The sequence below is a fragment of the Hibiscus syriacus genome, unplaced genomic scaffold, assembly GCF_006381635.1.
Source record: "Hibiscus syriacus cultivar Baekdansim isolate YM2019G1 unplaced genomic scaffold, ASM638163v2 tig00110557_pilon, whole genome shotgun sequence".
Classification (NCBI taxonomy): Eukaryota; Viridiplantae; Streptophyta; class Magnoliopsida; order Malvales; family Malvaceae; genus Hibiscus; species Hibiscus syriacus.
In genome coordinates this window covers 584,255-611,583 of record NW_024062780.1, presented here as the reverse complement: position 1 = coordinate 611,583, position 27,329 = coordinate 584,255, and the positions used below count along the sequence as shown (strand labels likewise).

At 35.2% G+C, this 27,329-nt stretch overlaps 6 protein-coding genes across 6 annotated transcripts; 3 read left to right on the top strand and 3 right to left on the bottom strand.

The window, feature by feature from the left end:
• Window positions 1–309: 309 nt before the first annotated feature.
• Window positions 310–3,925, bottom strand: LOC120132025 (CBL-interacting serine/threonine-protein kinase 26-like). Its single transcript, XM_039148879.1, has 2 exons — window positions 3,721–3,925; window positions 310–480 (listed from the first exon to the last, which is right to left on the bottom strand). Exons 1-2 carry the CDS (start codon window positions 3,871–3,873, stop codon window positions 325–327), a joined length of 309 nt encoding a protein of 102 aa, XP_039004810.1. The 5' UTR covers window positions 3,874–3,925; the 3' UTR covers window positions 310–324.
• A 1,877-nt stretch (window positions 3,926–5,802) lies between these two features.
• LOC120132023 (probable serine/threonine-protein kinase PBL18) lies at window positions 5,803–8,506 on the top strand. Its single transcript, XM_039148877.1, has 6 exons — window positions 5,803–5,905; window positions 6,373–6,722; window positions 6,835–6,970; window positions 7,120–7,256; window positions 7,371–7,494; window positions 8,037–8,506. Exons 1-6 carry the CDS (start codon window positions 5,845–5,847, stop codon window positions 8,456–8,458), a joined length of 1,230 nt encoding a protein of 409 aa, XP_039004808.1. The 5' UTR covers window positions 5,803–5,844; the 3' UTR covers window positions 8,459–8,506.
• A 435-nt stretch (window positions 8,507–8,941) lies between these two features.
• LOC120132024 (elongation factor 1-beta 2-like) lies at window positions 8,942–10,920 on the top strand. Its single transcript, XM_039148878.1, has 6 exons — window positions 8,942–9,108; window positions 9,221–9,337; window positions 9,494–9,563; window positions 10,149–10,257; window positions 10,357–10,470; window positions 10,681–10,920. The coding sequence occupies exons 1-6, from the start codon at window positions 9,023–9,025 to the stop codon at window positions 10,842–10,844; spliced, it is 660 nt and encodes a 219-aa protein (XP_039004809.1). The 5' UTR covers window positions 8,942–9,022; the 3' UTR covers window positions 10,845–10,920.
• A 1,171-nt stretch (window positions 10,921–12,091) lies between these two features.
• On the bottom strand, window positions 12,092–12,985 carry LOC120132068 (zinc finger protein ZAT1-like). Its single transcript, XM_039148912.1, has one exon. The coding sequence runs from the start codon at window positions 12,983–12,985 to the stop codon at window positions 12,092–12,094; it is 894 nt and encodes a 297-aa protein (XP_039004843.1).
• Window positions 12,986–15,711: 2,726 nt separating this feature from the next.
• Window positions 15,712–16,731, bottom strand: LOC120132067 (zinc finger protein ZAT1-like). Its single transcript, XM_039148911.1, has one exon. The coding sequence runs from the start codon at window positions 16,729–16,731 to the stop codon at window positions 15,712–15,714; it is 1,020 nt and encodes a 339-aa protein (XP_039004842.1).
• A 1,080-nt stretch (window positions 16,732–17,811) lies between these two features.
• LOC120132065 lies at window positions 17,812–20,618 on the top strand. The gene is made up of 5 exons (XM_039148910.1): window positions 17,812–17,844; window positions 17,932–18,421; window positions 18,867–19,030; window positions 19,127–19,371; window positions 19,458–20,618. The coding sequence occupies exons 1-5, from the start codon at window positions 17,812–17,814 to the stop codon at window positions 19,615–19,617; spliced, it is 1,092 nt and encodes a 363-aa protein (XP_039004841.1). The 3' UTR covers window positions 19,618–20,618.
• The last annotated feature ends 6,711 nt before the right edge of the window (window positions 20,619–27,329 follow it).

The following is a 27,329-nucleotide window of genomic DNA, read 5'->3' as shown; positions in this document are numbered from 1 at the left end:
CCCTGCAGAAAATAGAATCGCCAACGGTTAGTTTAAGTACAAAACTCGATTTTCTAAATTATTACAATCTTCCTCGAGCAAAGGAATATGTTTGCTCTGAAATCAACCAATTTTTCGACAACCAATCTCGTTTTAGTTTATCATCCGAAACCTTGAAGACCTATTGATCCAAAATTAGAAACACTTGATACTTCCATAACCCAACTGTTAATTCAGGGCCAGATTGTTATCGATTTTGATAGCCTATCATACTGTGGATTTCAGATTTCTGTTATGATGACATAAAAGTCGTGCAAAGGAAAGGTAACCCCGGGGTTTGATAGGTCATATAAGAAAATGAAGTCGAGAAAACGAAAAACCTCTTAATATACATACCTCTTCTGCATCATTCCTGAGGTTTAACCCTTTTGACATAGAAATTAACTCGAAAGCGTTCATGGCTGTTGGTTGTTCTTCTCTCTTTTCTGTCACATGGTGCTCCTCTTACATGATCAACACTTCGAACTTATTAAGATAAAAACGTAAAACAACAACAATAAAACCCTATTTCCATATGCAATGGGATAGGGGAGGTAGGGTAGTAGGCTGCCCCCAACGCCAGGTTAAGAACAGCTTATGTGGAAGACCTCCGACAGTCAAAAAATTAAAAATAAAGATAAAATGCAATGCAAATATAAATAAGTAAATAAATACATCGTTGAACAATCTTCATATGCAGTCTTCATATGAACGTATATAATGGGAAGTAATCCCTGCAAATAAATCCCTGCGTAAAAATCTCTGCATATAGACAGAAACGTAAGATCCGGCTAAATTTAAAAAGAGGAAAACTGAAGAGAATGATACACAGAAGTCAACGATAGCAAGCTACGAGAAGGTATAAAGTCAAATAGATTAAAACCTAAACTAAGGCAACACTACTTCGCTACCCTAGTTCTAAGCCTTCATAAATTCTAATAACAGAAATGTATAAAAAATAGAAGTCATGGAAATTACTACAAAGGCATTAGAAAGAAGACAGAGATGTTACACTCTATGGTTGTGACCCGCACTACTCGGCTACCCTGGTCTTAAGTCTCCATACTTTCCTATTAGAGGTCATGTCCTCGGTAAGAGCTAAATCCTTCAAATCAGGTCTCAAGCAGTCTTCCCACTTCCGCCTTGGTCGTCCTCTCCTTCTGGCACCGTCGACTGTAATCGACTCTACTCTCCTGACCGCATCCGACGGTTTTCGCCTAAGGACATGCCCAAACCACCGTAGTCTTCCCTCCCTCAATTTTTCGGATACATGCACCACCCCCAAGGACATCCTAATAGCAGAGTTTGGTGTCATATCCCACAGAGTCCTACCATATGCCCATCGAAGCATTCTCATTTCTGCGGCCTCCATCCTCCTTACGTGATCCTTTTTGATTGCCCAACATTCTGATCCATACAGCAGCGCTGGTCTTATTGTCATTCTATAAAATTTTTCCTTAAGTTTTAGAGGCACCTTCTTGTCACACAAAACTCCAGTAGTAGCCCTCTACTTTAGCCATCCCGCCTTTATACGGTGTGTAACGTCATCATCTACACCTCCATCTTTATGTATCATAGACTCTAGATACTTGAAACAATCCTTTGAGGGGAGAACATGTCCTTCGATGGATACTTCTACATCTTCATCGTTTTGGTTCCCACTGAAGTTTGAAAATAAATATTGTCTTTTCAATATTGATCCTTAAACTTTTTTCTTCTAAAATAGTCTTCCAGGTAGCCAGTCTACTATTCAGCTTAGTTTTTGTTTTAGCAACTAGGACAATGTCGTCAGCGAAAAGCATACACCATGGAACACCGTCTGGTGTCGCACAATAGATGTCGTCCATAATCAAGGCGAAGATGTAAGGACTAAGAGCCGACCCCAGGTGGAGTCTGATTTCCACCGGGAATGCCTCGGTGTCGCCAACTGTAGTCCTGACGTATGTAGTAGATCTACAGTACATATCACGAATCGCCCGGATATAAGCAGTTGGAATCCATCTTGTTTCCAAGGTCTTCCAGATCGTTTCACGGGGAACGCTATCATAAGCCTTCTCAAGGTCAATGAACGCCATGTGAAGATCTCTATTTTTTTCCCTATATTTATCCATAAGCTGTCGAAGTAGATGAATCGCCTCCGTAGTAGACCTGCCTGGCATAAAGCCAAATTAGTTTTCCGAAACCCTAGTAACTTGTCTCAACCTTAGTAACCTGTCTCAACCTAGCCTCTATCACCCTTTCTCATAGCTTCATGGTATGGTTGAGTAGTTTAATACCTCTGTAGTTTCCACAACGTTGGGGATCGCCTTTATTCTTATAGATTGGAATCACCGTAGACTCTCTCTACTCCTCTTACATCTTGGCAGTCTCTAAAATAATATTAAAGATGTTAGTCAACTACTTAACTCTCTCATCTCCTAGTGCCAACCACACAGTGATAGGAATTTGATATGTACCGACAGCTTTGTCCCTCCCCATCTTTCTAAGAGCCATTTGACTTCCTCAAACCCAATCTTACTTGTAGGGCAGTCATTGGTCGTAGTATGATGGTCGGCTGACCCATCAACGATACTATCTCTACAGGGAGAGGCATCGTCATTAAATAAATCAAAGAAGTAACTACCAAAACCCTATTAATAACATGATCTTTCACTAAAAGAACACCATTGTTGTCCTTAATAAACCTAATTCTACCTAGATCCTTTTTCCTATTTTCCCTGGATTTTGCAAGCATGACGATGCCATTTTTTCCTTCCTTGGTGTCTAATCTCTTGCACATTTCCTCGTATGCCTTATCCTTTGCTTTAGCCACTGTTTTCTTGGTTTCCTGCTTTGCCTCCTTGTATCTTTGTTTAGCTCTCGATCTTTCTTCGTCGTCATTGCATTGTAGAAACTTCTTGAAGCAGGTTTGCTTTGTCTTCACCTTAGTTTGAACTTCGTCGTTCCACCACCACGATTCTTTATGTTCCTTGACCTTCCCTGTCGACAACCTAAGGGTGTTTTTGCCCACCTCTCTGATTGAATTTGTCATATTTTTCCATAAACATATATGCATTATTTGAGTTTGTAGTTCCAAAACCTGTAATAGACAAAACCTTACTCCTAAAGTCATCAGCTGTCGCTCCATGTAAGTTCTTCCAAAGAATCCTAGGTTTACCAAGTTTAGCCCTCCTATGAGTGTTTCGCCCGTGGAGTACACGGAACACCAAAACCAACAATTTGTGTTGTGATGCACATGCCTCTTCAGGGAATACCTTACAGTCAATGCAAGCCCATCGATCCCGATTTCGAACCAGGATGTAATCGATTTGGGTACAATGTCCCCCGCTATGGAACGTAATCAAGTTCACATCTCTCTTGTTAAAGGAGTTAGTGATCACCATATCGTGTGCAGTAGCAAATTAAAGCAACGTTCGCCCCTCCTCATTCCTACTATCAAAACCGAAACCCCCATGAACACTGTCATACCCGTCGATTGCACTACCTATATGGTCATTGAAGTCTCCCCCTATGAAAACTCTTTGGTCATCCGAAATGCTCCTAAGTACATCATCTAACTGATCCCAGAAGCAACGTTTCTCCCCCTCACCTAGGCCAACGTGTGGGGCGTACACTGAAAGGACATTCACCAGAAACAACACCTTCTACAGTATTTGATGTCGAGATTATTCTATAACTTGGAGAAAGATCGCATCAACTTACTTCATAATCCTTAAAAACAGCTTCAACGTCATCTAAATTTGTATCATCTTTCTCCTCAAAAACAGGAGGCCTGTAATCCTTTTTAAACCATTCATCCTTCAAAAATTCAGGAATTGTAATGCGCTGCAACATAAGAAAGAGATATGTAGGCATTAGTATCAAACCAAGCGGAAATGAATACAGAAAAGCAAGACAAAAATTTGTGAAGGAAAATAATTTCCTAACATTAAAGGCCAACATAAAAAATAAATATGCATGACAACATGCAAGCATCAAAACTTCACTTTAGCAAATGTTCCTTCCCAGTTCCCCAAGAGTCCTTCCCATCTCATATTTACCCACTCGACGCTTAATTTTAGTTCGATTCATCCCGCTAACAGCTTGAATTCACCTTTTGCAAGCTTCGAAATCTTGTTCCTGAGAAAAATATCATCGCATAAATCCCAGACCAGCATCTTCGTCACTCAATTTTACAGCTTTACATAGCATCAATCATAAAAGAAAGGGTTAAAACATCAAAACATGAAGCAAAAAGAATGTTAGAGAGTGAATATTCAATTTGGACATTCGGTGGGAATTCAAGAATTACCCAGAAAAGCATGAACTATCCCCAACTGTCATGAACTGTCAAGGAAGATAGATCAAAGTCTAAAGCTTTTAGCGGATTTAAGAAATTTAAGAATTACCCAGAAAAGTAAATTAAATTCGGAGCTGGAACTGATTTCACGGAGTATGAACTAAGGCCTATAAGGGTCAAGAAACATCAGCCAGCGGTCAAAATTGAATCCCTTTCGTACGAAAACGTACAAGCTTCAAAGCAAACTCAATAACGGCACTACAAAGTAGAAAGCCTGGAATTTCAAAAAATATATACCATTACCAAGAGCAACTAAATAATAAAATAATATGTAAACATACTATGATTGAAAGAATGAAAATGATTGGAAGAGGGCGAAAACGGGGATATACTTGAAAGTCTGGATAAGAAAGAAGAAAGTGCAGGAAAGAATTATGGGGAAAGTGTACCAAAAAAAAAAGAATTATGGGGAAAGAGATGGCCTTTGAGTTGGTTCAAGAGCTTAAATAAAAGACTCGAAGAAACATCATAGGAGGAAGAATGGGATGCGTAAGACAAACTAATATAAGGGTAAGAAAATGTTATACTTAATAAGAATAAGTTGATCCTTGAGACTATATAACCAGACAAACTTTTGCCACCTGCTACTTTTTCTTTAACTAAATTGACTAACCCGGATTATCAATAATTCAACAACTATGAAAAATAGCTACCAAGAATATATTTTTACCTAAATAAAACTATTTATTAAATTGGCGCCGAAATCAATTGACTATTGAAATAAGCATTCATACAAAACTGCATTAAGAAATTTGTCTAAACAATGGATCGAGTTTGCCAAGCATGCAATGCGTTGTTCATGTGTCTCATTACGACGGCTGCAGCCCTGCTTTATTTGAACAAGTCTCTTACTTTTAGCTATTGCCATAAGTCTCTTGCAGTTGGTAGATAGTATGTTAGCAAATTTGCCTTTCCATTCAACCCCCTTTTCATTTAAAACCTTGTCATAAGTCTCCTTTAAGTTTCAACAATGAAATTAAAGTATACTCTCATTGTTTGTTTGCTAAAAAAGACCTTAAATTTAATATCAATTACTTCATAAAGTTGATAGATTTGTTTTTAATGTGAAAAATTAAAAACCATGTAATTAAAAAACAAGTACTTTTTATGCTCTTACATTCTTACATTTGTATTTTAATATTATTTGGGATGGGCGAGATTTGAAAGTAAAGAAAGGATCAGTGCGTGCATTTGTGTGCTGTAAAGTCAATAGTCAAAATACCTTTTTTTTAATTTTTTTAATCTTTTTTTGGGGGTAAAGGCTTTCTAAAAGCTTGCATCCAACCTAAGCTTGAAACCTTCAACATCTTCCATTGACTATTTCCATTTCAGGAGCCTCTCTTTCAATGGTAAATTTTGACTTTTTGGATTTTTCTTGTCCTTACTATATTTTTTTCTTCCACCCTTTTCATGGGTTATCGTCTTCGTTGAGAACCACTATAATTATATGATTTGACCATCTTCTTTATGTGATCTGATCCACTACCATGGGGATTTGTTGGCCGAAACCTGCAAAGTGCGCTCATGTTTCTTCCACTAACCTTTCAGGTCAGATGAATTTCTTAATAACATTTTGTTATTTTCTTTTTGGTTATTTGTATTATGGATTCAGTGGTTTGGGTTCTTCTTGCGTTGACCCAGGAACTATTTTGCAGTTTTTGTTTGAAAGAGGGAAGTTCACTGAGCAATGGGTTTAGAATTAGATGGCTAATTGGCTACTTACACAATTGGCTTTCTGCTGGTCGCTTAATTAGAGTGGGGATTGTTATTAGGCAAATTTGCTTCTAAGCTTAAATTCACTTGGTTTATAATGGATTAATCCCATTTAATTTCTTGATGGAGTCATCAATTCTCAGTAGTAATTGATCTGAATCTTGCAAAGGGGTTCAGCAGTTGTGTTTTAAGCAACTAGCAATGAATTATGAGCACAATTGAGAGTTTTATCGATAAGCAGTGCAGTTTTGATATGGTTTAGAGGGCAATAAATTTATGGCTTCTGCTGTTTGTTATTTTAGGTGATTCAAAGATTCATAGTAAGATAAAGCCGGAATCAATATCTTCCACCAAGAAATCATCTCACCAAAATTCGAACAAGCAATTTGTAGCAGATAAATCTTATGCACGAGTTTCCAGCAATCTCAAAGTTGATACATCTGTTTCTAGCAACCTCAAGTCTTTCAGCTTTTCTGATCTTAAAAATGCCTCCAAAAACTTCCGGTCAGAAATCGGAGAGGGTGGATTTGGATGGGTTTTCAAAGGTTGGATTGATGAGAACACTTTTGCTCCTACCAAGCCGGGAACTGGAATTGTCGTGGCTATAAAAAAACTCAAAGAAGAAAGCTTTCAAGGCCACAGGGAATGGCTTGTGTGTACTCTTTTCTTTACAAGTTTTATTTCCTATTTTCCAGGTTTTCTTTCTTTTAGATATTTTTTTCCAGTTAATATGTGAAACTGATTCCATTCTGACACACTTGTAGGCTGAAGTTAACTATTTGGGTCAGCTTCACCATGAAAATCTTGTGAAACTCATTGGTTATTGTGCTGAGTCTGAGAATAGGCTTTTGGTTTATGAGTTTATGCCAAAGGGAAGTTTGGAGAATCATTTGTTTAGAAGTAAGCATGTCTCTTTCTGCAGATTTTGCTCATTCGTTTTCCCCTTTATCTTCTTCTTATGAGTCTGGTTGTCTTCTATTCACAGAGGCCTTATTCAGGGCTGCTGTAGTGATACAGTTTGACTAACCGTGATTGTTTTCTTCTTTCAGAAGGTGTTCAACCAATTTCCTGGGCTACACGAATGCACATCGCTAGGGGCGTTGCACGGGGATTGTCCTATTTACATAGTTTAAATGCTAATGTAATCTACCGTGATTTGAAGGCCTCTAACATTCTTCTCGATTCGGTATGCTGATGCCTCAGAAATTCCGACTTGTCATTGAGTTGTATTACTCAGATCTTCCTGTTGCTAAAACTTTTAATTTAATGACCAATGCTGTTTCTGTTTAAACTCATGTAGGACTACAATGCAAAGCTTTCAGATTTTGGCTTGGCAAGAGATGGTCCAACTGGTGATAACACCCATGTCTCAACCAGAGTTATTGGGACTCAAGGTTATGCAGCTCCCGAATACGTTGCAACAGGTGCACATCACCTTTCTTATGAGTAATATCTGTTCTTTGACCATGTTACCATGCTACTTGGCATTGTTCATCTCATCCTCCTGAATTGTGTTTAACAAGTAAGTTCGGAAAACGGATCATATAGCATTACAAACAGAGGTTTGGAGCAATAGAACATGATACATATAATTCACTGGGAACATGATCGCAATAGCAACCGATTTATTTCACTCTTAAGGAAACTAAACTAAAAGAAAAAGTTTGGGAGGTGGAACTAATTGTATCTGCAGACTGCAATACAATCGCTATAGTAGAACAAAAAATTTCGGTCGAAAAATCGAAACAAGACTCTTTTTGTTGAGAAAGATCAAACTAGGCTTCGTAAATTTAGTTTTCTAATATTCTCAGAATTCTTCGGGTTGAAAGGTATAATGTTCATGAAAGAAAAAATTGGGAATAAACACCTTATTGGTACATCGATATGACATTTGTTTTCTTTGTATGTGGTTTTCAGTGAGGGGCTACCTATCCATCCTACTAACGGACAAGTTTAAACCTTGCAGGTCGTTTGACCCCAAAGAGTGATGTGTACAGCTTCGGTGTCGTACTCTTAGAGTTACTTTCGGGACGACGGGTAATGGATGACGAGGTAGCTGGTTTTTCCGAAGACACACTGGTTGACTGGGCAAAGCCCTTCCTAAGTGACAACAGGAAAATGCTAAGGATAATGGACACAAGGCTGGGGGGACAGTACTCTAAGAAAGGAGCACAAGCAGCTGCTGCTCTTGCATTGCAATGCTTACACTCAGATCCGAAGAACCGGCCTTCCATGGCCGATGTTCAGGTTTCATTGGAACGACTCCATGCAACAATGGATACACCAAGAACGCCACCTCAACAGTCACGAGAAAAGCTGGATTTCCATAGGATTAAGCATACAAATGGCCCTCGCAAGGCAAGAGTTCCAACTGCAAATTCACGTTGAAAAGTACTGTTTTTTGTTTTCTTTTACGAGACAGGTGCACATTTTAATTATTCGGAGGTTTATAAAATATTGTTCTTCTTTTCGATTCGAACAGTTGTATCTACGATGTGTCTCATTATCGAGAGGCTAAAAAACTTTCGAACAAATATTATCTTGTAATCACTTTAGATTAATTTAAAAATATTACTTGAAGGTTATTTTGATTCAAGTGGTTAAAATTTGAAACAGAAGACTAAATTCAATTATTAATTTCGAATAAAAGATTATTAAGTACCAATTTGAACCTGTAGCCAAATTTAAGTACCAAATTGTGTTAAGAAAACTATAAGTACTATTTTGAACTATAATACAAAGTGTAGATACCGAATTTCGTATTTACCCTAACTAAAATGCGAATATGCCATCCCAATTTGCGATTCTAGGGTTTTAGTTGCCTCACAATGCGACTCCGCCATATATATATATAACTCGTTACCATTTTCTCTTCTCTCTCCGTCTTCGCTTCTTTTTGGCTTAGATCCCTGCTACTCATCTCGCTCTTTTCTTCTTCTTCAATTGCCAAAAATGGCGGTCACTTTCTCAAACCTCCACACTGAGTCTGGTCTTAAATCCCTTAACGACTTCCTCTCTGGAAAATCTTACATATCCGGGTAAGCCCCCTATTTATCCTCTTAGTTTTCCCCTTAAACCCAATGATTATGTTCGAATCTGTGAAGTACTAATAATGAAATCTTTATGGGTTTTTTTGTTTTCTTTTTTCAGGAATAAGCTGACCAAGGATGACATAAAGGTTTATGCTGCTGTTTTGAAGAATCCTGGCGATTCTTTTCCCAATGTTAGCAAGTGGTATAATTCTGTTTCATCCCAACTTGCCACCAGGTAATGTTCCTTATTTATTTAATTTGTTGTTTTCGTGATACCCTTTGAAGGATAATAGTAATTTTCTTTGCTTTGTAAGATCTGCCTTTTGGAAATTTGATTGAATCTGAAGATTAAGTCTTATGGAAATTCACGTTGTTTTCAATTTGGTTTTAGCTTCCCTGGGAAAGCTGTAGGCGTTGGATTTGGTGGCAACGCTGCTCCAGCTGAATCTGCCAAAGCCAAGGTGTGTTTCAAGTTGATTTGTATGGACCTAATTCATAGTCATATTTTAAGTTGTAGTTTGATTGTTTCTTATACTTTGGTTGAGTGAAGTTCATCCGTTGTAGACAACAAAATGAAAACTATTGTTCAAAATTGCAGCATACAGATCAATAGAGTTAATTCAGTATCTTGATAATATGCAATTGGTTAATGGAATTGAGTATTTATGGGAAGATTGAATAGTTTATTAGCATTGGGATTCTCTCTAATATTCAGTTAAATCACATCTTGAATAAAAATACCAAAGTTTGCTTTTTTAAAGAAATTAGTCAATGCATGTAATCTATTAAAAAAATAAGATTCTTTTATGATTTGATTTTTTGATATTATGAATTTTTTGTATGTTATCCCGATTACTCTTTTAGGTCGTGTCTTGATTCACCCATGGTTCAGGTTTTGAAAGTTTGAATTCTCATTTTCCTTTGGCTTCCTCAAATATTCCCCAAGGGAGGAAAAACAATTTCCTTTGAAGTAGTGATAGTAGCTTCGAAGCTTATTGATTCCAAAATTGTGTAGTTAATTGTTTTTACCTGTTTTATGCCTTCAGGCTGCAGATGATGATGATGACTTGGACCTATTTGGTGATGAGACAGAGGAGGAAAAGAAGGCGGCAGAGGAGAGGGAATCCTCTAAAAAGTCAGCTAAGAAGAAAGAGAGTAAGTATTTGTGTTGGTTATAAAGTAATTTGAGCCTTCGTTTTCTTTTCATTTTAAGGATGCATCTTTGTGTCTTTTGACATCGGTTGATTCTTGCAGGTGGAAAATCTTCTGTTCTTTTGGATGTTAAACCATGGGATGATGAGACTGACATGAAGAAGTTGGAAGAAGCTGTTCGATCTGTCGAGATGCCTGGGCTTTTGTGGGGAGCATGTATGGTTTGGTTATATAATTTCTGTTAATCTTTTGCGCCTAAGTTACTTTGGACTCGTACAAGTATATTTAAGTCTTCGTATTAATGTTGCAACATGCTAGACATGGGTATTTTAGATGAACTGAAGAATCGAAGTAACTAGATGATATTTACATACAGAATACAGTGCCTATCCTAATGATCATATTTGTTTTGCATTATACTTGCAGCAAAGCTGGTTGCCGTTGGGTATGGCATTAAGAAGCTACAGATCATGCTTACTATAGTGGATGATCTTGTTTCGGTTGATACCCTTATAGAGGAGCACCTCACGGTGGAGCCACGCAACGAATACATTCAGAGCTGTGACATTGTTGCATTCAACAAAATTTAAAATCACACTGTTTAGTTCCAAAACTGTTAGACACTGCCATTTTTGGCAATGTTATCAACCTTTCCCCGTGCTTTCCCCTCTATAATGTTATATATTTTTGTTTTTGGGCTGTTCTTGCTACTGCTTAATGGATGAGGATGTTTCATGTTTTGATTTAGTTCCAGTTTGTTTTGGATCTCAACTTTGAATTTTATCCAAACCTAACTTCATTCGGTTAAAGGTTATGTAAAGACATTTTCAGTGAAGTGCAATTGTAACGAATCAATTCTTTTTAGTGTAGCAGAAAATACACGAATGAGCTCAGCTGATGAGCATAAAAACGGAAAGACAAGAATGCATTAAACGTCCTTGTACTTTTAAAAAAAATTAATGTTTTCCTCGTATTGTTTGCTTTTCTTTTAACGTTATTTTCTAACCTAAAAAACAAATTCAATATGATTTTTTATCAATATTTTTAGTATTTTAACCGTGATGATGTTGATATGGCAATTCATAGTGCCGATGTAGATGTTCACAGTATTAACGTGACAGTTTATATATCATGTTTAAATTATTAATTTAGTACATCTATCATGTTATCAATTATTGTGGACTATCAAGTTAACATCGTGAATTGTCATATCAATACTGTAAATTGTCACGATAACACTGTAATATTTAACGATGAAAAATATTAGTCAAAGTATCACATTAGACTTATTTTCTGAATGAAAATGTCACATTGAAAAAATAATAAAATAATATTTACTGTAACTTTTTTTAAAATATATAAATACCTCTGATACCTTTTTACCAGACGAAAAACTATGCACTGGAATTTTAGATATAATATCTATACGAAGGATAAACAGTGTATATAATTAAATTTTAGTTACGTCACCTGACTATAAATAAAAAATAATAGTAATATTTAGATTAAAAATATGTAACAAAAAAATAATATAGTAAATTTAATTTTCAACATTTATATATTTTTAAATTTAATCTCAATATAAAAAAAGAATTTGTAATATTTACCGAATCATGGTCTTTAATAAATATCATAAAACAACATTATCGACAAATATAATCCTTTTATTGACAAAGAAATCAGACAGAGTATAATCGGACAAAGTAATTTAAATGCAGAAATTGCAGGGACAGAAGAAATAACTCATTCCTGGTAAGGGATATTAAAATCAAGATCCAACATCAGGAGCTTGTTCAGACGGATGAGCATCTTCAAGCAATAATCCAGGCAACATCTATCATTCTTGTTTGGGTTTTGGCTGCACTAACTCCACCTTGGATGAATCCTTCACCCGATGGTAGGTTTTATGACCACCCAGTGCCTGACCAGTTGTGTAAGTCTTGCCACATATCTCACATTGATGCACACTTTTCATCACCTTAGCTTTCTTCATTCCACACTTGGATTTCGACTTTTTGCCAAACCTATCTATTGCCATGAAATCTCCCACTGGGCTCTCAGTACCATCGGCAATTCCCTCCGTTGAGGTCTCTTCAATCTTTCTCTTCTTCCTTGTTTCCATGTGACCGTGATAAACCCTCAAGGGCACTGCATCCTGAGTTACATCATCGTCATCGCTAGTAGTTTTCTTCAACCCTCTTTCTCCAGTACTTTGAGACCAGTTGTCGTCGTTCACTGTGCTCTCAATCCCTTTTTTGACGGTGGAGTTGCTCACAAACCCTTTAACAATCTTTCTCCAGTTTGAGACCAGTAGCGGTATTTTTGATTGCCGATGGGTTCTCGTATGCCGGCACAACAACTGCACCGACGTAAAACTTTCGTTGCAAACAAAACAACCGAACCCATCGTCTTCATCTTCTTCCGGAGAATTACGTTCTCTTCGACTGTCGATGTGGCGGGTTTCAAGTTTTGACCTAGCACCATACTGACTATGGATCCGAATATGGCCATACGATGCCTTGCTCGACTCAAACCCTTTGCCGCAATGTCTATATAATCTAAATCTTGATTCCTCATCAGGGGCTTCACCGCCTCCCTCCGTAACCTCAGTTTTGAGGGTGGTTTTCCGAACGGAGATAACAAAGGAAGCGGCGGCGGAATCACTGTCAGAGTCAGTCATCTCACTCGAATAGGTTGCGTGAAGCTCCTCCTCTTCTTCACGATCACACATAATAAAATATCAAACCAACGCAACCAAAAATAAAAAATAAAAAGACTCACAGCTGTGTGTATACCTATATACACTCTCGCTCTCTCTAAGTATATATTTCGAATTCTTGTATGCAGAAAATTCCTACAGTTCATCAATCAAAATTAGGTGTATGATACGATCGGTTTAGATTAATCAAAGCAAAACCTTAAAACATACGGCAACTAAAAAAAACTTGATTAGCAAGTAACTTTTAATCACGTATTTTGTTTGAAAACCTGACTTTGTTGTGGCCGTAAGAATCTTAATCACATGTAGAAAAGGGCAGTTTATATAATAAGATTGTGTTTTCCTAGTAGAAATAGGAACGAGGATAAATTGTTTTTAAACAACAAAAATAAGAATAAGGAGAAATTATACATGTCATCAATTTAAATATATATATGAATCCAATAAACAAAAATAATATATATCAATAATTAATTTTATACATGTCATCAATTTAAATCATCTTTATTTTTTTACCTTAAATATTAAACATGAAAAAATTATAATATTAACACAAATCAGTTGACCTTGGTAGTGATAGTGATGGTTGTTATCTCTAGAGATTCCGAATTTGAGCACGAACGACTGTTGATGTATGATTTTTATGCTAGAAGATAAACTTCTAAAATTTTAGAGGAAGACGGATTTATAAAATTTCAAAATACAAAAATATATTTTTAATAAAAAATGTATAAAAAACTAAAATATATATTAATTTTTAAATTTTCAGAGTGTAACTGCCCCACTTACCTCCTCAATCCATCTCTAAATATATTTCAATAAACCTATAAATATTAAGCACAAAAGGTATTATCTTAAGTTGTTAGATTAAGTATTTTCATGAAATTAATACTACATAACTTATGAAGCTTATTTGATATTCAGCTTCCTAACTGTTTACTTACCTCTGAGTCTATCCATTAGCACCAACAAAACAATTGAAAGCATTTAAAAATAAAAATCAGCCATGTTTTTTTCCTGACAGTTATAATGGTATTTGGTTCTTATATGATTAAATAATGTTTTGAGAATAAAATTTTGGAGAAATAAGAATGGTGTGTTAATGGATGGGAATTAAAATAAAATTATATGTAGTTATCATCTAGTCTGATAATGTTGTAAATAAAAAAATTAAATTAAAATTTTAAATTACTAATGTGTTAGGATTTTCGAAGCTCAATTTGGACAATCGAAAAATGTATAAGAGGGGGAATTGGAAAATATTGTTTAGGGAGTAAGAAGAAAGAAAAGATAGAGAAATTGGCACAACGATTTATAGTGGTTCTACTTCTCAACTAAGTCTACATCCACTACCTTAGCTCCTCACTAAGGATTTTCTAACAAATCCACTAATTTGTTCTTTCTTTTTCAAGGATCAAGAGTAACCTTTACAAACTCCCTAATTTTTCAATTGGCTAAACTAGAATCAATACCCCTTTACAAGGAAAAATGTGTAAACAAAGAAAACCACTAAAAAAAGGAAGGTGTTTACAAAATAAAGCTTACAAGAACAAAATATTTACAAGAGAATAGGAATAAAGAGTGAAAAGCTCTTCTCTTGTGTTTGATTACTTGGATAGGTGTTCTAACCCTTCTTCAAGTGTCGTGAACTTGTATTTATAAGTTGGAATGAAGTTGTGGTTATTTCTAGCCATTGGGAGTGATTTGGAGCCGTTGGGGATGTTTTTCTCTGTAAAATAAAATTGTCCAGTACAGAGGGTATCGATACTCCCTATAGGAGTATTGGCACTACCTTTTTTATTTTTAAATAAAACTAATTGTTACTAGCCGTTGGGTCTGACGATATCGATACTAAACCTATGGTATTTATACTACGATGTAAAGCAGTATCGGTACCCTTTAGGTATCAGTACCATTTTTGCATTATGAAATTTGAGCAATGTTGGTAGTATCGATTCTACCTAATGAGTATCGATACTTCCCTTACATTTGGTATCGGTACCCTATGAACAATATCAGTACTGTTCATGAGATATCGATACTGTAATAACAGTATCAGTACTTATTGTCCATAAAAGCATTTTGTGCTCAATTCCAAGTTAAATTGACTTTGAATTATTTTAGAAAAACTTTGAATAAATTTAATTAAAGCCCAAAAACATTTTGTCATAAATTGTTATATCAAAACATAGTTCAACATAATGAATATCATAATTTTAATTTCTCTAGCACACATTTTTCACCTTATAAGAATAATGTTTGAAAATTCTAATTTTAATCATTTAACTTTCATCCTTTTTATGTTTTAATCATAAATTTATAAAAAGTTGACACTCTGATCAATTCCCTGATTCATTATTCAATGTCCCTATTTTCCATTTTTTTCAAATTATTATTTTGTTCATTTAATTGGTATTTGATGATTTTAATCAATGCTGTTTAAATTTGAAACAAACGGCGCATTGCATTGGTCAACGTTGCATAATTTTCTTGTTGGTTCATCGATTTTATAAAACTAATTTACAAGTCAAATACGATCATGCGCACAAGATGTAGAGTATTTTATAAAAGACAAGAAATAAAAACGCAAGAAACTATAAAATTATAAAAGATGTAAAGTGTTCTTGCAACAATTTTACTGATAAAAGAAATCCAAGACCAGGACAAAGTAATGTAGACATATTAAACAAATCTCAAGAAAATTAAGGTTTTGGTTCAGTTTAACTTGAAGAAGTAAGTCATTCTTCTTGAGAAGGGATATTGAGATCAAAATCCAACATCTTCTTCGGCCGAGCTTGTTCATCATCTTCAGGCAATAATCCAGGGAACATAATTTTGGTGACACGCTCTTTAACTTCAGCACAGGATTCTTGTTTGGGTTTTGGCTGCACTAACGCCACCTTGGTCGGATCCTTCGCCCGATGGTACGTTTTGTGGCCACCGAGTGCCTGACCAGTTGTGAAAGTCTTGCCACATATCTCACAGGGATGCAGGCTATTCATCACCTTCGCTTTCTTCATCCGGGACCTGGGTTTGGACTTGTTGCCAAACCTATCTATTGCCGTTGAATTTCCCACTGGGCTCTCAGTACTTTCGGCAATTCCCTCCGTTGAGGTCTCTTCAGTCTTTCTCTTCTTCCTTGTTTCCGTGCGAGGAGGTGCGGGTCCGTAATATGCCCTCAAGGGCACTGCATCGTGCATTATATCGTCGTCGCTAGCAGTTTTCTTCAACCCCATTTCCCCAGTTTGAGACCAGCTGCGGTCGTTCTCTTTGACGGTGGTCTTAAATTTGCTTTCTAGAGACATTGTAGGATGCCGGACACCGTCGGAAAGCGTTTCACGATGGATTCTCATGTGCTGGCACAACAACTGCATCGATGAGAAACTTTTGTTGCAAACAAAACAACCAAAACCGTCATCTTCATCTTCGGCCGGAGAGGGTTTTCTTTGATTCTCGACGTGGCTGGTTTCAGTTTTTGACCTAGCCCGATACTGATCACTGTGGATCCGAAGATGGCCATACAGGGCTTTGTTCGACTCAAACCCTTTGCCGCAATATGTACAGAATCTGAATCTTGAATCTTGAGGGGCTTCACCGCCTCCCTCCATAACCCCAGACCCCGTTTTGTGCGTGGTTTTCAAATAGTTCCGAACGGAGACGACAAAGGAAGCGGCGGCGGAATCACTCTCAGTCTCAGAGTCAGACATCTCCCCACTCCGATCGGTTGGGTGAAGCTCCTTTTCTTCACGATCACACATAGTATGAAATACCAAAACAAACGATTAAAAAGAAAAAGAACACTGTGTGTACATATGTTATACACTCTCGCTCTCTACATATATAGTGGCAGAACACGATAAACCCTAGTCGGTGTAGGATTCAGGGATTATTTCCCTTACTAATAAAATTTAAAGAAAGCTTGATTTGCAAGTAACTGTTGATTAAGTGTTATCTTTGAAAACCTGACTTCGCTGTGACAGTGTTAATCTAGGATTGCGATTTCTAGTAGATATAGGAAATATGGAGAAACTATTTTTTTATATATATTCTATTATTTACGATGGGTTTTCAACTAATAAAAAAATATATATCATTAATTTTATACATTTCATCAATCTAAAACATTTTTATTTTGTTTACCCTAAATATTAAACACAACAACGTTAAAAAAAGTAATTTAAAGATTAAAATAGTAAAAATATATATGCTTATCTTAAGGAAGAAATATTCAAGTATCCAAAGCCAAAAAAATAACAATGATTAGGTACCCAATTGAATATTTTCCATTTAAGTCTAATAGGACTAAATGAAAAAAAAAACAATGTAAACAAAAAACTTTACACCCCAAATAAGCAGGATCCGTGGCGATATTGTAGCGCGTCTGATTCCAGAAAAGAAGGTTGCATGTTCGAGTTCAATGTTATATATATTTTTTTCGAAATAGGTTTGATTCTGGGTCCGGACTGCAAGTATTTTTTGGTAACGGCCCAAATGAAACCATTTGTGGTTTGGGTTTTTGATCAAGAGTAGGTTCATAATGTCTCACACAATTTACTTGCACTTGCATGTTTTACTGGTACTCCACCGCCAATTTCAGCGGCCTTCCTCGGCGGCAATCACCTTCAACTGCTCCACTCTTGGAATCTCAAAAAACTTTTATTATTTCGACTGTTAAAAAAACTTCATTTTACCACAATTCCTGGATCCTAGATCTTGGTATCTAACCAAAATCAGCCATTGTCACCACACACGGAGCTTTTTCTATAACTGTACAAAGAGACAGAGAAAGATCTGTGAATTCTCCAAATCATTTCCTATGATTCTAACCCCAAAAGAAAATGGGCCCTCCGAAGAAACGCTTCATCCCTTTCGTCAGCCTCCTTGCCTTTTGCATCCTCCTCCTTTACTCCCCTCATCCGAATTCCATCTCTACCTAAACACTTCCTCTAAATCCCCAGTCTATCGCCACCACCAGAGCCGCCTCCGTCACCCGATCCTTTTCCCTTTCTATCAAAGTCCTCACCTTTAACCGGCTCGAATCCCTCACCCGCTGCCACACCTCCCTTTCCAATGCCCACTACGACCCCGACCTCCCAGTGCACCTCCACATCTTCATCGACCATTTCCCTAACCAATCCAAATCCGACATCGACCTCAAACTTAATGAGTCCCTTGGAGTTCTGCGGTTTGTCGACGGGTCTGAGTGGAAATGGGGTCAAAAGATCTTTCATTACAGAACCGCCAATGTGGGTTTTCAGGCTCAATGGTTAGAAGCCTGGTGGCCTGCTTCTGATGATGAGTTCGCATTTGTTGTGGAAGATGATTTGGAGCTTTCTCCACTATATTTTAAGTATTTGAAAGCTTTGATCTTGAATTTTTATTACAATGATTCTAATTTTAGTCCTTCTGTTTATGGAGCTTCCCTTCAGCGACCAAGGTTTGTTCCAGGTATTTTTCATCTTCTTCTGGAGTTCCTTTTCTTTTTTGATAGTTTAGGTCGAACTCTTCCTTTTGCTTAGTTAGAAATGAATGATTGTTATTGTTTGATGAACAATTCTGAAGTTGCCTTTAATTTTAATCATATAAACTAGTTTAGTGATGATTGGATTTAGTTATTTGTTCGGTTTTAGAAGATTTAGTTTTTTAGTAGATGGTACTGCTTGTAAATTGCTAGGGTAATCAATCCACTGCTTGTAAATTGCCTTTGCTTTGTCGTCGCAAATGCGGCTATTCTGTAAGAAGAGATTCTTTAGAAAACATCATTATTTTCATATCCTATTCTAACCGTCAAAATAGCAAGATTATTGATCCAACTGCCACTAAACATGATCCTTTTTTCTTTCCTTTCTTTTAAAAATTTCTAAGTTCCTTCATTATTTGCTTGCTGCTCCAGGTAAACATGGGAACAAGATGCTACTGGATAGCACCACAGGACTTTTCTTCTACCAACTGGTTGGCACTTGGGGCCAGCTTCTCTTTCCAAAGCCTTGGAAAGAGTTTAGGTTGTGGTATGATGATCACAAGGTGAAAAACATCAAGCCATTTCTTGATGGGATGGTAAATTTATGTTGTTTTAGCTCTTTTATTCGTCTTCCCTTGTTCATGTATCTGGTGTTTATTTTTAATTTAATAAAATCTAAAAACTATATACAGGTTACCGCGGGTTGGTACAAAAAGATGGGAGAAAGAATATGGACTCCTTGGTTTATTAAATTTATTCATTCTCATGGCTATTTTAATATCTACACGAAGTTTCCAGATGAGAAATCACTTGGTGTCTCTCACAGGGATGTTGATGTTAACTATGGAAAAACAGCAGGGCCAGATTCTCAACTATTGGATGCAAATTCTTTTGATTCCCATTTTCGAGAAATGAAATCTTTGATTTCTATGAAGTGGTATGACTTCTGTTTCATGGGAAGTAGTTCCGGGAAGAATGGTAAGGCACTTGAATGATCTGGGTTCTATTCTTCCCTCTGTGCAGGCCAAGGGAACTGTTCTGCTTGTCAGCCTATTTGGGGTGTCGGAGACAGTTACTAGAAACCTTCTTTGCCACTTTGAGAGCCAAAATATTTGGGATTACATTTTCATCGGCCCTGCAACTGACTTTCTGTTTGATCTTGCTCGAAGGGCACATCCCGTGATTGATGCAGACCAATTTATCAACAGTATAAGATCATCTGAATCAGTGAGAATTCAAGAGTCAAATGATAAGTTTATGAAAAAGACTCTATTGAAGGCTTGTTTTGTCAAAAAAAGTTTAGAATTTGGTTATAATACTTGGGTTTTGGATGGAGACATGGTTTTTGTCAATAATGACCTGTTTCATGAGTCTATTGATCCGACAGACTTCTATGCAGGGGAGAGCTTGGACCTTTTCTTTGTCAAGAACTCACCTTCTACTCACAAAATTTGGACTGATGCTTTTCTGCATGATATTGCGGCTATGGTGGTTAAAGCTTCACTACCAAGAGATGGAAGAAATTTTGCATCTGTAATGACAAAACAATTGGAACAGAAGGGAATTAGATATAAGCGAATTGATGAGAAAAGCCTCGGCGTGAAACTCGGTAACCAAAATCTCAATCAAACGTCGGAGACCAATAAAAAGGTGGTTTACTGGGATAAAGAGTTGGACATGAATTCCATTCAGAAGCAGCTTCAAGAAATGAGTCTATGGGTCTTAGATAATGACTATTCCTGAAGAGCTGTAGTTTGTCACAAGTCATAACAGTTACAGAAATTTTCAAAAGCATTGCAGGGAATCAGTAGTTCGAGTACGGCAACACATTTGATCACTTTTGATGCATGTGCTATGAATCAATATCATGATGCTAAATGAGCTTTAAGAGATTATGCCTCGGCTGAAGGGGGTGAGATTGAACACATAAGAGTCTCTAGATTGGAATGTGTGTGAATTTTTTAAACTGAGAGAGCTTGGTTTTGAGGAGGCCAAGGCTGTTGGAATCTATTTTGAGTTCCCCAAACTCTTTGAAGCATATAATTGCTTCTTCCCGAATTTGGTTTTACGCTCTTCATTTCCTAGACCCTTTCTCCTTGCACCATATCATTTAACAATCTATTACATTGATGCATGTATACTTTACTATGTTGGCAATTAGACCGGGGTCCAAGACATTTCGAAGCCTGGATGTACTTCCTTTTCTATTGTACGGAGCCAGCTGGTTGGTGTCACTGCATGTCAGGACATGTTCAAAGATCACATGTATCTTTGTATATGGTTGTTTTCTTCATTCTAAACGAAATCAAAGGCCTTATTAAATGGAATTCCGCATAATTAATTGGATCCTACCTTCTCAAACTATATCATTCATTCTAAATTGATCTTTAAACTTTTAAATGTTTCAATTTCATTTAAGCTATGACTCATTTTGAATTGATCTCCAAGTTTTTCAGTACTCCAGTTTCGTTTTCAAACTAAGAACTTTGTTTTAAATTGGTCTTGAAACTTTTTAACATTCCAACTTTATCTTTAAACTATAGATATATTATAATCATATTTCTTGTCAATAAAATCATTAAAACATATTATTTGTAATGTAAACACTTATGTGTATTATGTAATAATTCATGTGACATATGGCAAATGAAATGTTTAAAAGTTTGTAGATCGATTTAGGATGAGAGTTGTAATTTTATGATGAAATGAAAGTATTCAAAATTTAGTAACCAACTTAAAATAAAAATCATAACTTAGGGACGTGTGCTACAATTAACTCGATTCCGCAAGCAGAAGAAAATGGTAATGAGAAGGTGGTTAGTTTAGCAACCACAAAAACCAGGTATTGGTATTTGACATGCTTATATGGTTTGATATTCACACCCGAAAATTAAACAACATGGAATATTAGAACTCACCTAATGGTTCTGCCGGTGTCCTTCACTTGGTGCAGACAGAAAAACAAAACAAAAATCCTGAATGTTTTCGAAAACAGGATGTGAGGACAAGAGAGCCCCGTCATGCGGTGGAATGGAACAAAACAATTAATGAATCCACCTTTCTTCAATTCATTGGTGCATAATTCATTAGTGATAAGTCCAGCCTTGTTGTTCGGGGGGGCTTGCCAATTGCCATTGCCAGCCGTGTTGGTCAGGCAATTTAGACATCGACTTGATGTTCTTTTGCCCTTTTTTGGAACCAGTTTAGGTATGAGACGTGAAGTGATAAGGGCTGATATCGCTAATATCAACTTCATATTACATAATAATAAATGTAAAACGAATTCATCAAGTAGTTTTAACGGTAAAAGAGAATGTTATTTTTCTTGACGGTTATAAGTTCAAATAGCTATATTTGTACGACGTGCGTGTTTAACATGATAATCTATATAGAATTGGAGTCAAACCCGCGTGATATATATATATATGTGTGTGTTTAGCGATTTAGAATGAGAAATAATTATGAATAAGAAAATAGAATGTTTATTCATTTGGGCTGAAGAGTTATTGAAAATGCGAATTCCTAGAGAAATAGATACAGTAACCGAAGAGTTGTATTCATTCATTCTATATAGAATTGGAGTCAAACCCGCGTTATATATATATATGTGTGTTTAGCGATTTAGAATGAGAAATAATTATGAATAAGAAAATAGAATGTTTATTCATTTGGGCTGAAGAGTTATTGAAAATGCGAATTCCTAGAGAAATAGATACAGTAACCGAAGAGTTGTATTCATTCATTCTATATAGAATTGGAGTCAAACCCGCGTTATATATATATATGTGTGTGTTTAGCGATTTAGAATGAGAAATAATTATGAATAAGAAAATAGAATGTTTATTCATTTGGGCCGAAGAGTTATTGAAAATGCGAATTCCTAGAGAAATAGATACAGTAACCGAAGAGTTGTATTCATTCATTAAAGAAGAATACAACAACGCCTTTGCCTTTGCCTATGTTTTATTTGTTCACTTTGGCGGTCTTCGGAACTCCCGCTAACCTTCCTGTCTCTCTACTCTTTACTCTACTGCTAGAACATCTTGGCTTGTTTTATCATGTATGTAAGTAATATCAATTGACCTCATATTATTATTCCATACTGTTAAAACAATAATATCAGTATTTAAATTTTGTTTAAACAGATTAGCATGGTCTGCTTACTAGAGAAAACTGTGAGCAAGGGCAGAAAATCCAAAGCAGGCTGGCTGTAAAACCCAAGTGCCTTTTGGCTTTTATGCATGGAATTAACTGCTTGTTACAAATAGGGTCTTTTTATTGACCAAAACCAAAAAAAGAACAATAAAAAGGGTGGTTGTTGCCGCCTTTAGCTTTACCCCCCATATTAAACTCCACAAACTTTGTTTTCGTCTTTGCCTTTGCTTCCTTCTTTATATTCTCCTTCCTAAATCATCTCTGCTCCCAGCTTCAATGGAAACACAGGAGAAGAAGAAGATCAGAAAAGCTGCCTGCGAACTTTATTTCCCTCTCTCTTATTCTTCACAGCCCAAGTATGTCTTGCTAACTTTGATTTCAGTATAGCTAGATTGTATTTGCTGAATCTGCCTGCCTGGCTCCCTGAATGCCATCTGAGAAGCTCGTCAAACACCGTTGGCAACTTCTTACATGGCATGAGGGGAGTCATGCAGGCTTATAATAAACACTCCCTGATTAAACCTTTTCTGCGTATTTGTGTGTTTGTTTGTTGGTGGTGATAGGGATGAGTTCGTATATAGGTTTTGTGTCTGGAATTGTTCATCTTGATCTGCATTGACTGAAGATAATTGTTGATGATAATGTTATTAGTTAGTTATGTGATTCAACCTTTGAATACAGATAAGAGTGTGTATATTATTTAGTAGGTGAGTTGATGGATAAACTACAGAGATGATTAGACGAGAGAAAGAAGTGATGATTTATTAATTATAATCTATCAATAAAGTAACCTATCCCCTCAGTCACCCAAATAACTTTGGAATTTATTAATAATATAAATGGTGGATTATTTAAACTTATTCCAAAAAAAATTAGTGGCATAAACCAAATTTTCTCCACGGTTAAAATAATTATAGTTATTTTTAAATATTATAGGTTCGAGTATCAACGACGGCAAGGGTAATAGAACATTCATTATCAAATTATTAAGAATACTTAGAACATATACTATTTTATAATCATTTTTGATTGAATGTTCATTGTCAAATTATTGAGAATATTTAAAATAAATATTATTTTATAATCAATTTAACTTAATAAAAAATGAATGATTAGTGGTGTTAATAGTTTAAAAAATACCAAAACTTTATTATATTATTATTTTTTAAATGTATTTTTTACTTGAATAAATTATTTTGAGTTTTTCTTTATACTCTCAAACGTTTAATTTATAAATAAATCTTTAACACGTATAATCAACATTCCACGAGTCTGCTAACATACAAATCATAAAACCATTTAGTTTTAAAAATGTATCGGTGATCAGTTGGTATAGTAGGATAATGTACTAATCATTTAAGCAAGCCTATAAGTTCAAATCTTGGAGATTCCGAATGGAGTAAATTGAGTTAAAAGAGTTGTCATTGCCTCTGCAATTCTCGATTTTGATTAGTTGATTAATAAATCATATACGGAGGATTATAAAAAAATTAGGTCTAAAAAGTAAACTTATCTAAAATATTAAAATAATAAAAGATCGATTTTATTTTAATATTTTAACATAGTATTTACTATGAACCATTTCATATTTCAACTTTACTCATTGTACCTATCTTTGTAGTCAAACAATATAACTTTTTAGATAAATGGGATTAGGTGAAAGTTTTGCAATTCTAATATATTTAAAGAAACGACAATAATGGTATATATTTGTTTAAATATTTTAAATTTAATTTAATTTAATCCGATTTATAAATATTTTTAAAATCCTAATCAATGAAAGTTTTAATTAGATACTATTATATTCGGTGTATCATGCCTTTTTCTTTTGGCTGTATTTTCTAGTTTCAATCTTGTTCTATTTTAGATTATGAATAAGCAAATAAATAAAAACTTCTATCGAACAGTCACTTGCAGTGGTCCAAAAAAAAAAAAATATATATATATATATATATATATATATGTTGCTTTGAATATGATTATGATGTAGCAACATCTCGCTTTCTTTGTGGACAAGACAACATGTACCACAGCATCATGAAAGAGAATAAGCATTCCAATGGGAATATTTTTGTAGTGAGGGATGGTACTGAAAAGTCAGAAAAGTCAGAAAACAAGACGGACTGTATAGCTAAGTCCATCAAAGGGTTGCCAAATTTGACTTTGCGTGAGAGTACTGACCCAAGAGCCCCAAAATACGACTCCAATTATTAACATCTTCCACGTGATAATTAAGGTTTAATATAAAAATAAGGGCTCAAACTATATACTTATTTCGAAATTGGTGCTTAAACTATTTTTTAACTCATCCAGATATATAACCTTACAAACATTACTATTTTAGAAGTTTCAACCATAATCATCATTATAAAAACCCGTTAAGTGACACATGTCACAATCTTAAAGTTTTAAAACTTTTATTTTTCTTAAAATATAAAAATAATATTAAAAAAACTCCCCACCCCACTTTCCCCCTCTTGTTCCTATCCCTCCCCTTTGTTTCTTGCTTCCATAGCCAAAAGCCAAACGACCGATTAAACCACACTTGGTTAAACGGTAGATTATCACAATCAAATTTAAGGGTTGATTATTTAGGATTTTAGGGATTAGAAATTGAAATATAGGGAATTGTGAATTTTGGGTTTTAAGATGATGGTAAGGGTTGTGATCGGTCATTAAGTGGTCAATAACGTATGGGTGGTTGGTCGTCGGTGACTGGGTGGACGGAGATGACCGGCAGTTTGAGTAAATGGGATTAGAATAAGAGATTTTAAGATTTTGGGTTTTTTATATTTTAGAAAAAATTTGGGCCTTTTTCAAAAATAAAATATTTTTAATTTTTTTCTAAAAAATAAATTTTCAAAATTACTAGATTATGACACATGTCACTTAACGGAGTAAATTAACGTTGTTGATGGCGCGGTCACTTAAAATGGTAACATTTGTAACGCTAGACACCTAGATGAGTCAAAAAATAATTTAGGCTCCTATTTAAAAATAAAGATATATAATTTTGACATTTATTTTAATATTAAACCAATAATTAATATCGATGTGATCATGGGCAAACCAATTGCCTATATTAAAATTTTAAAAATTGATTATATTAATTTTAATTATTTTTATATTGTGTCTAAATCATGGAAAGACAAATTTAATTTTTTTTCTAACAAATACTGAAGTGAGTAATTTCTAACGATTAAAATCGTGAATGACAAGATGAAGAAAATTCATAAAATTATATCTCATGAAAGAGAAATTTGGTGCATAAAAAATATTTTTTCAGTAAAAATTAATCTTATACCTTTTAATATTTTTCATCAAATCGACCACCATTTCAGTGATTTGGAGGGGCTCGGAGAGTTCAGGTGCATGAATCGATAACACTCATCGCCGGCGGCATCCAAACCACCTAGGTTCGACGTCTTACCGACGACTTCTCTGAGAAAATCAAAAACATTAAAGCAATGCACGTACACACCGGTTCCTACAATATCAAAACCAACAGAGTTAACCTAATGTCGAGTAAAAGACATTGGCTACAAATAAAAGGGTAAAAGTACACAAATAGTCCCCCCGAATATAAGATGATAATTTGTTGAGTCTCACAACTATTAAAAGTTATAAAATAGTCATTTGACAATTCATATATTTCAAACTCATCATTTTTCGTTAAATATTGATGTCGTTTGAGCTAGATATTAACATGTTGACTGGTATATGATAAAATGTGATCTCAAAACCGTTTGAGTTGTATTTTATAGATCGACTCTCCATTTACATTATGTCTTCAAGTCGGTACTTGAAACATTATGTTGTGAAGTTAATGCTTGGAAGTAATGAGAGTAAAAATTAAATTAGTTGCCCTTTTTTCCCATATGTAATGGGGTAAGGGGGAGATATGATAGTAGGCTGCCCCCAACGCCAGGTTGAGAGCAGCTTCCGTGAAGACCTCCGAATTATGAAATGCCCTCCGTGGGACTCGATCCCGCGATCACAAGGTTAAGAGTCTTGTGCTCTACCAACTGAACTTTTTTTTATATAATTTTATCATATCTTATTCAGCAAATTAACACTCAACTCCAACAATTGTCAAATTTTTAATGAAAAATAATGAGTTTTGAATCTATGAATAATCTGATTACCATTTTAAAGCTTTTTTTTATAGTGAAACTCAACAAAATAGAACCCTATAGTTGAAATATTATTTTATAATTTTTAATAATCAATGGACTTAAAAAAGTAATTTATTATAGTCAAGATTATTTGTGTACTCTACCAAAAAAAACTCATTCAAACTTGTTATAGGAAACATATTATTCAAATACTTATTTATATTCATTCTAAGTTTATGAAAAAAGCAAAAAAACGATCGGCAGTCACAACCTTATTCCCATTAACGGAAGGTCCAAAAAATACGAAGCATCACTTCACCGGTCACCGTTTTATTCGGTTAAATATGAGTGCAAAATCTCCCTCCTTTTCTTTCACGTGAGCAATAAAAAAGTGCTAAACAATAAAAAGAAAAAGAAAGTGAGATAAATATTACTATTAATTAGAAATATTTAGAGGTTAGTTAATATTAAATAAAAATTCAGTAATAGATTTTGTAAGAGTTGATGATTGATAGAGAACTATTAATAAAAGTAAACAATCACATTTAATTTATTGATTAAGATGTTAATCTTTGTTCAATAGTATTAGTTTTGACTTAATATTTTGTTACTTTTTATATTATTT

Bases quoted from the DNA above. Each gene is read 5' to 3' on its own strand.
- LOC120132025 (XM_039148879.1), bottom strand. From the start codon at position 3,873: ATGCCTACATATCTCTTTCTTATGTTGCAGCGCATTACAATTCCTGAA. The intron at 481-3,720 runs GTAAGTTGATGC...ATCATGTAAGAG, and splicing joins CTGTTTTTAAGGATTATGAA to GAGCACCATGTGACAGAAAA.
- LOC120132023 (XM_039148877.1), top strand. From the start codon at position 5,845: ATGGGGATTTGTTGGCCGAAACCTGCAAAGTGCGCTCATGTTTCTTCC. The intron at 6,723-6,834 runs GTGTGTACTCTT...ACACACTTGTAG, and splicing joins AAGGCCACAGGGAATGGCTT to GCTGAAGTTAACTATTTGGG. The intron at 6,971-7,119 runs GTAAGCATGTCT...TTCTTCTTTCAG, and splicing joins GGAGAATCATTTGTTTAGAA to AAGGTGTTCAACCAATTTCC.
- LOC120132024 (XM_039148878.1), top strand. From the start codon at position 9,023: ATGGCGGTCACTTTCTCAAACCTCCACACTGAGTCTGGTCTTAAATCC. The intron at 9,564-10,148 runs GTGTGTTTCAAG...TTATGCCTTCAG, and splicing joins CTGAATCTGCCAAAGCCAAG to GCTGCAGATGATGATGATGA. The intron at 10,258-10,356 runs GTAAGTATTTGT...TGATTCTTGCAG, and splicing joins GTCAGCTAAGAAGAAAGAGA to GTGGAAAATCTTCTGTTCTT.
- LOC120132068 (XM_039148912.1), bottom strand. From the start codon at position 12,985: ATGTGTGATCGTGAAGAAGAGGAGGAGCTTCACGCAACCTATTCGAGT.
- LOC120132067 (XM_039148911.1), bottom strand. From the start codon at position 16,731: ATGTGTGATCGTGAAGAAAAGGAGCTTCACCCAACCGATCGGAGTGGG.
- LOC120132065 (XM_039148910.1), top strand. From the start codon at position 17,812: ATGGGCCCTCCGAAGAAACGCTTCATCCCTTTC. The intron at 19,031-19,126 runs GTAAATTTATGT...AACTATATACAG, and splicing joins AGCCATTTCTTGATGGGATG to GTTACCGCGGGTTGGTACAA. The intron at 19,372-19,457 runs GTATGACTTCTG...CCCTCTGTGCAG, and splicing joins TCTTTGATTTCTATGAAGTG to GCCAAGGGAACTGTTCTGCT.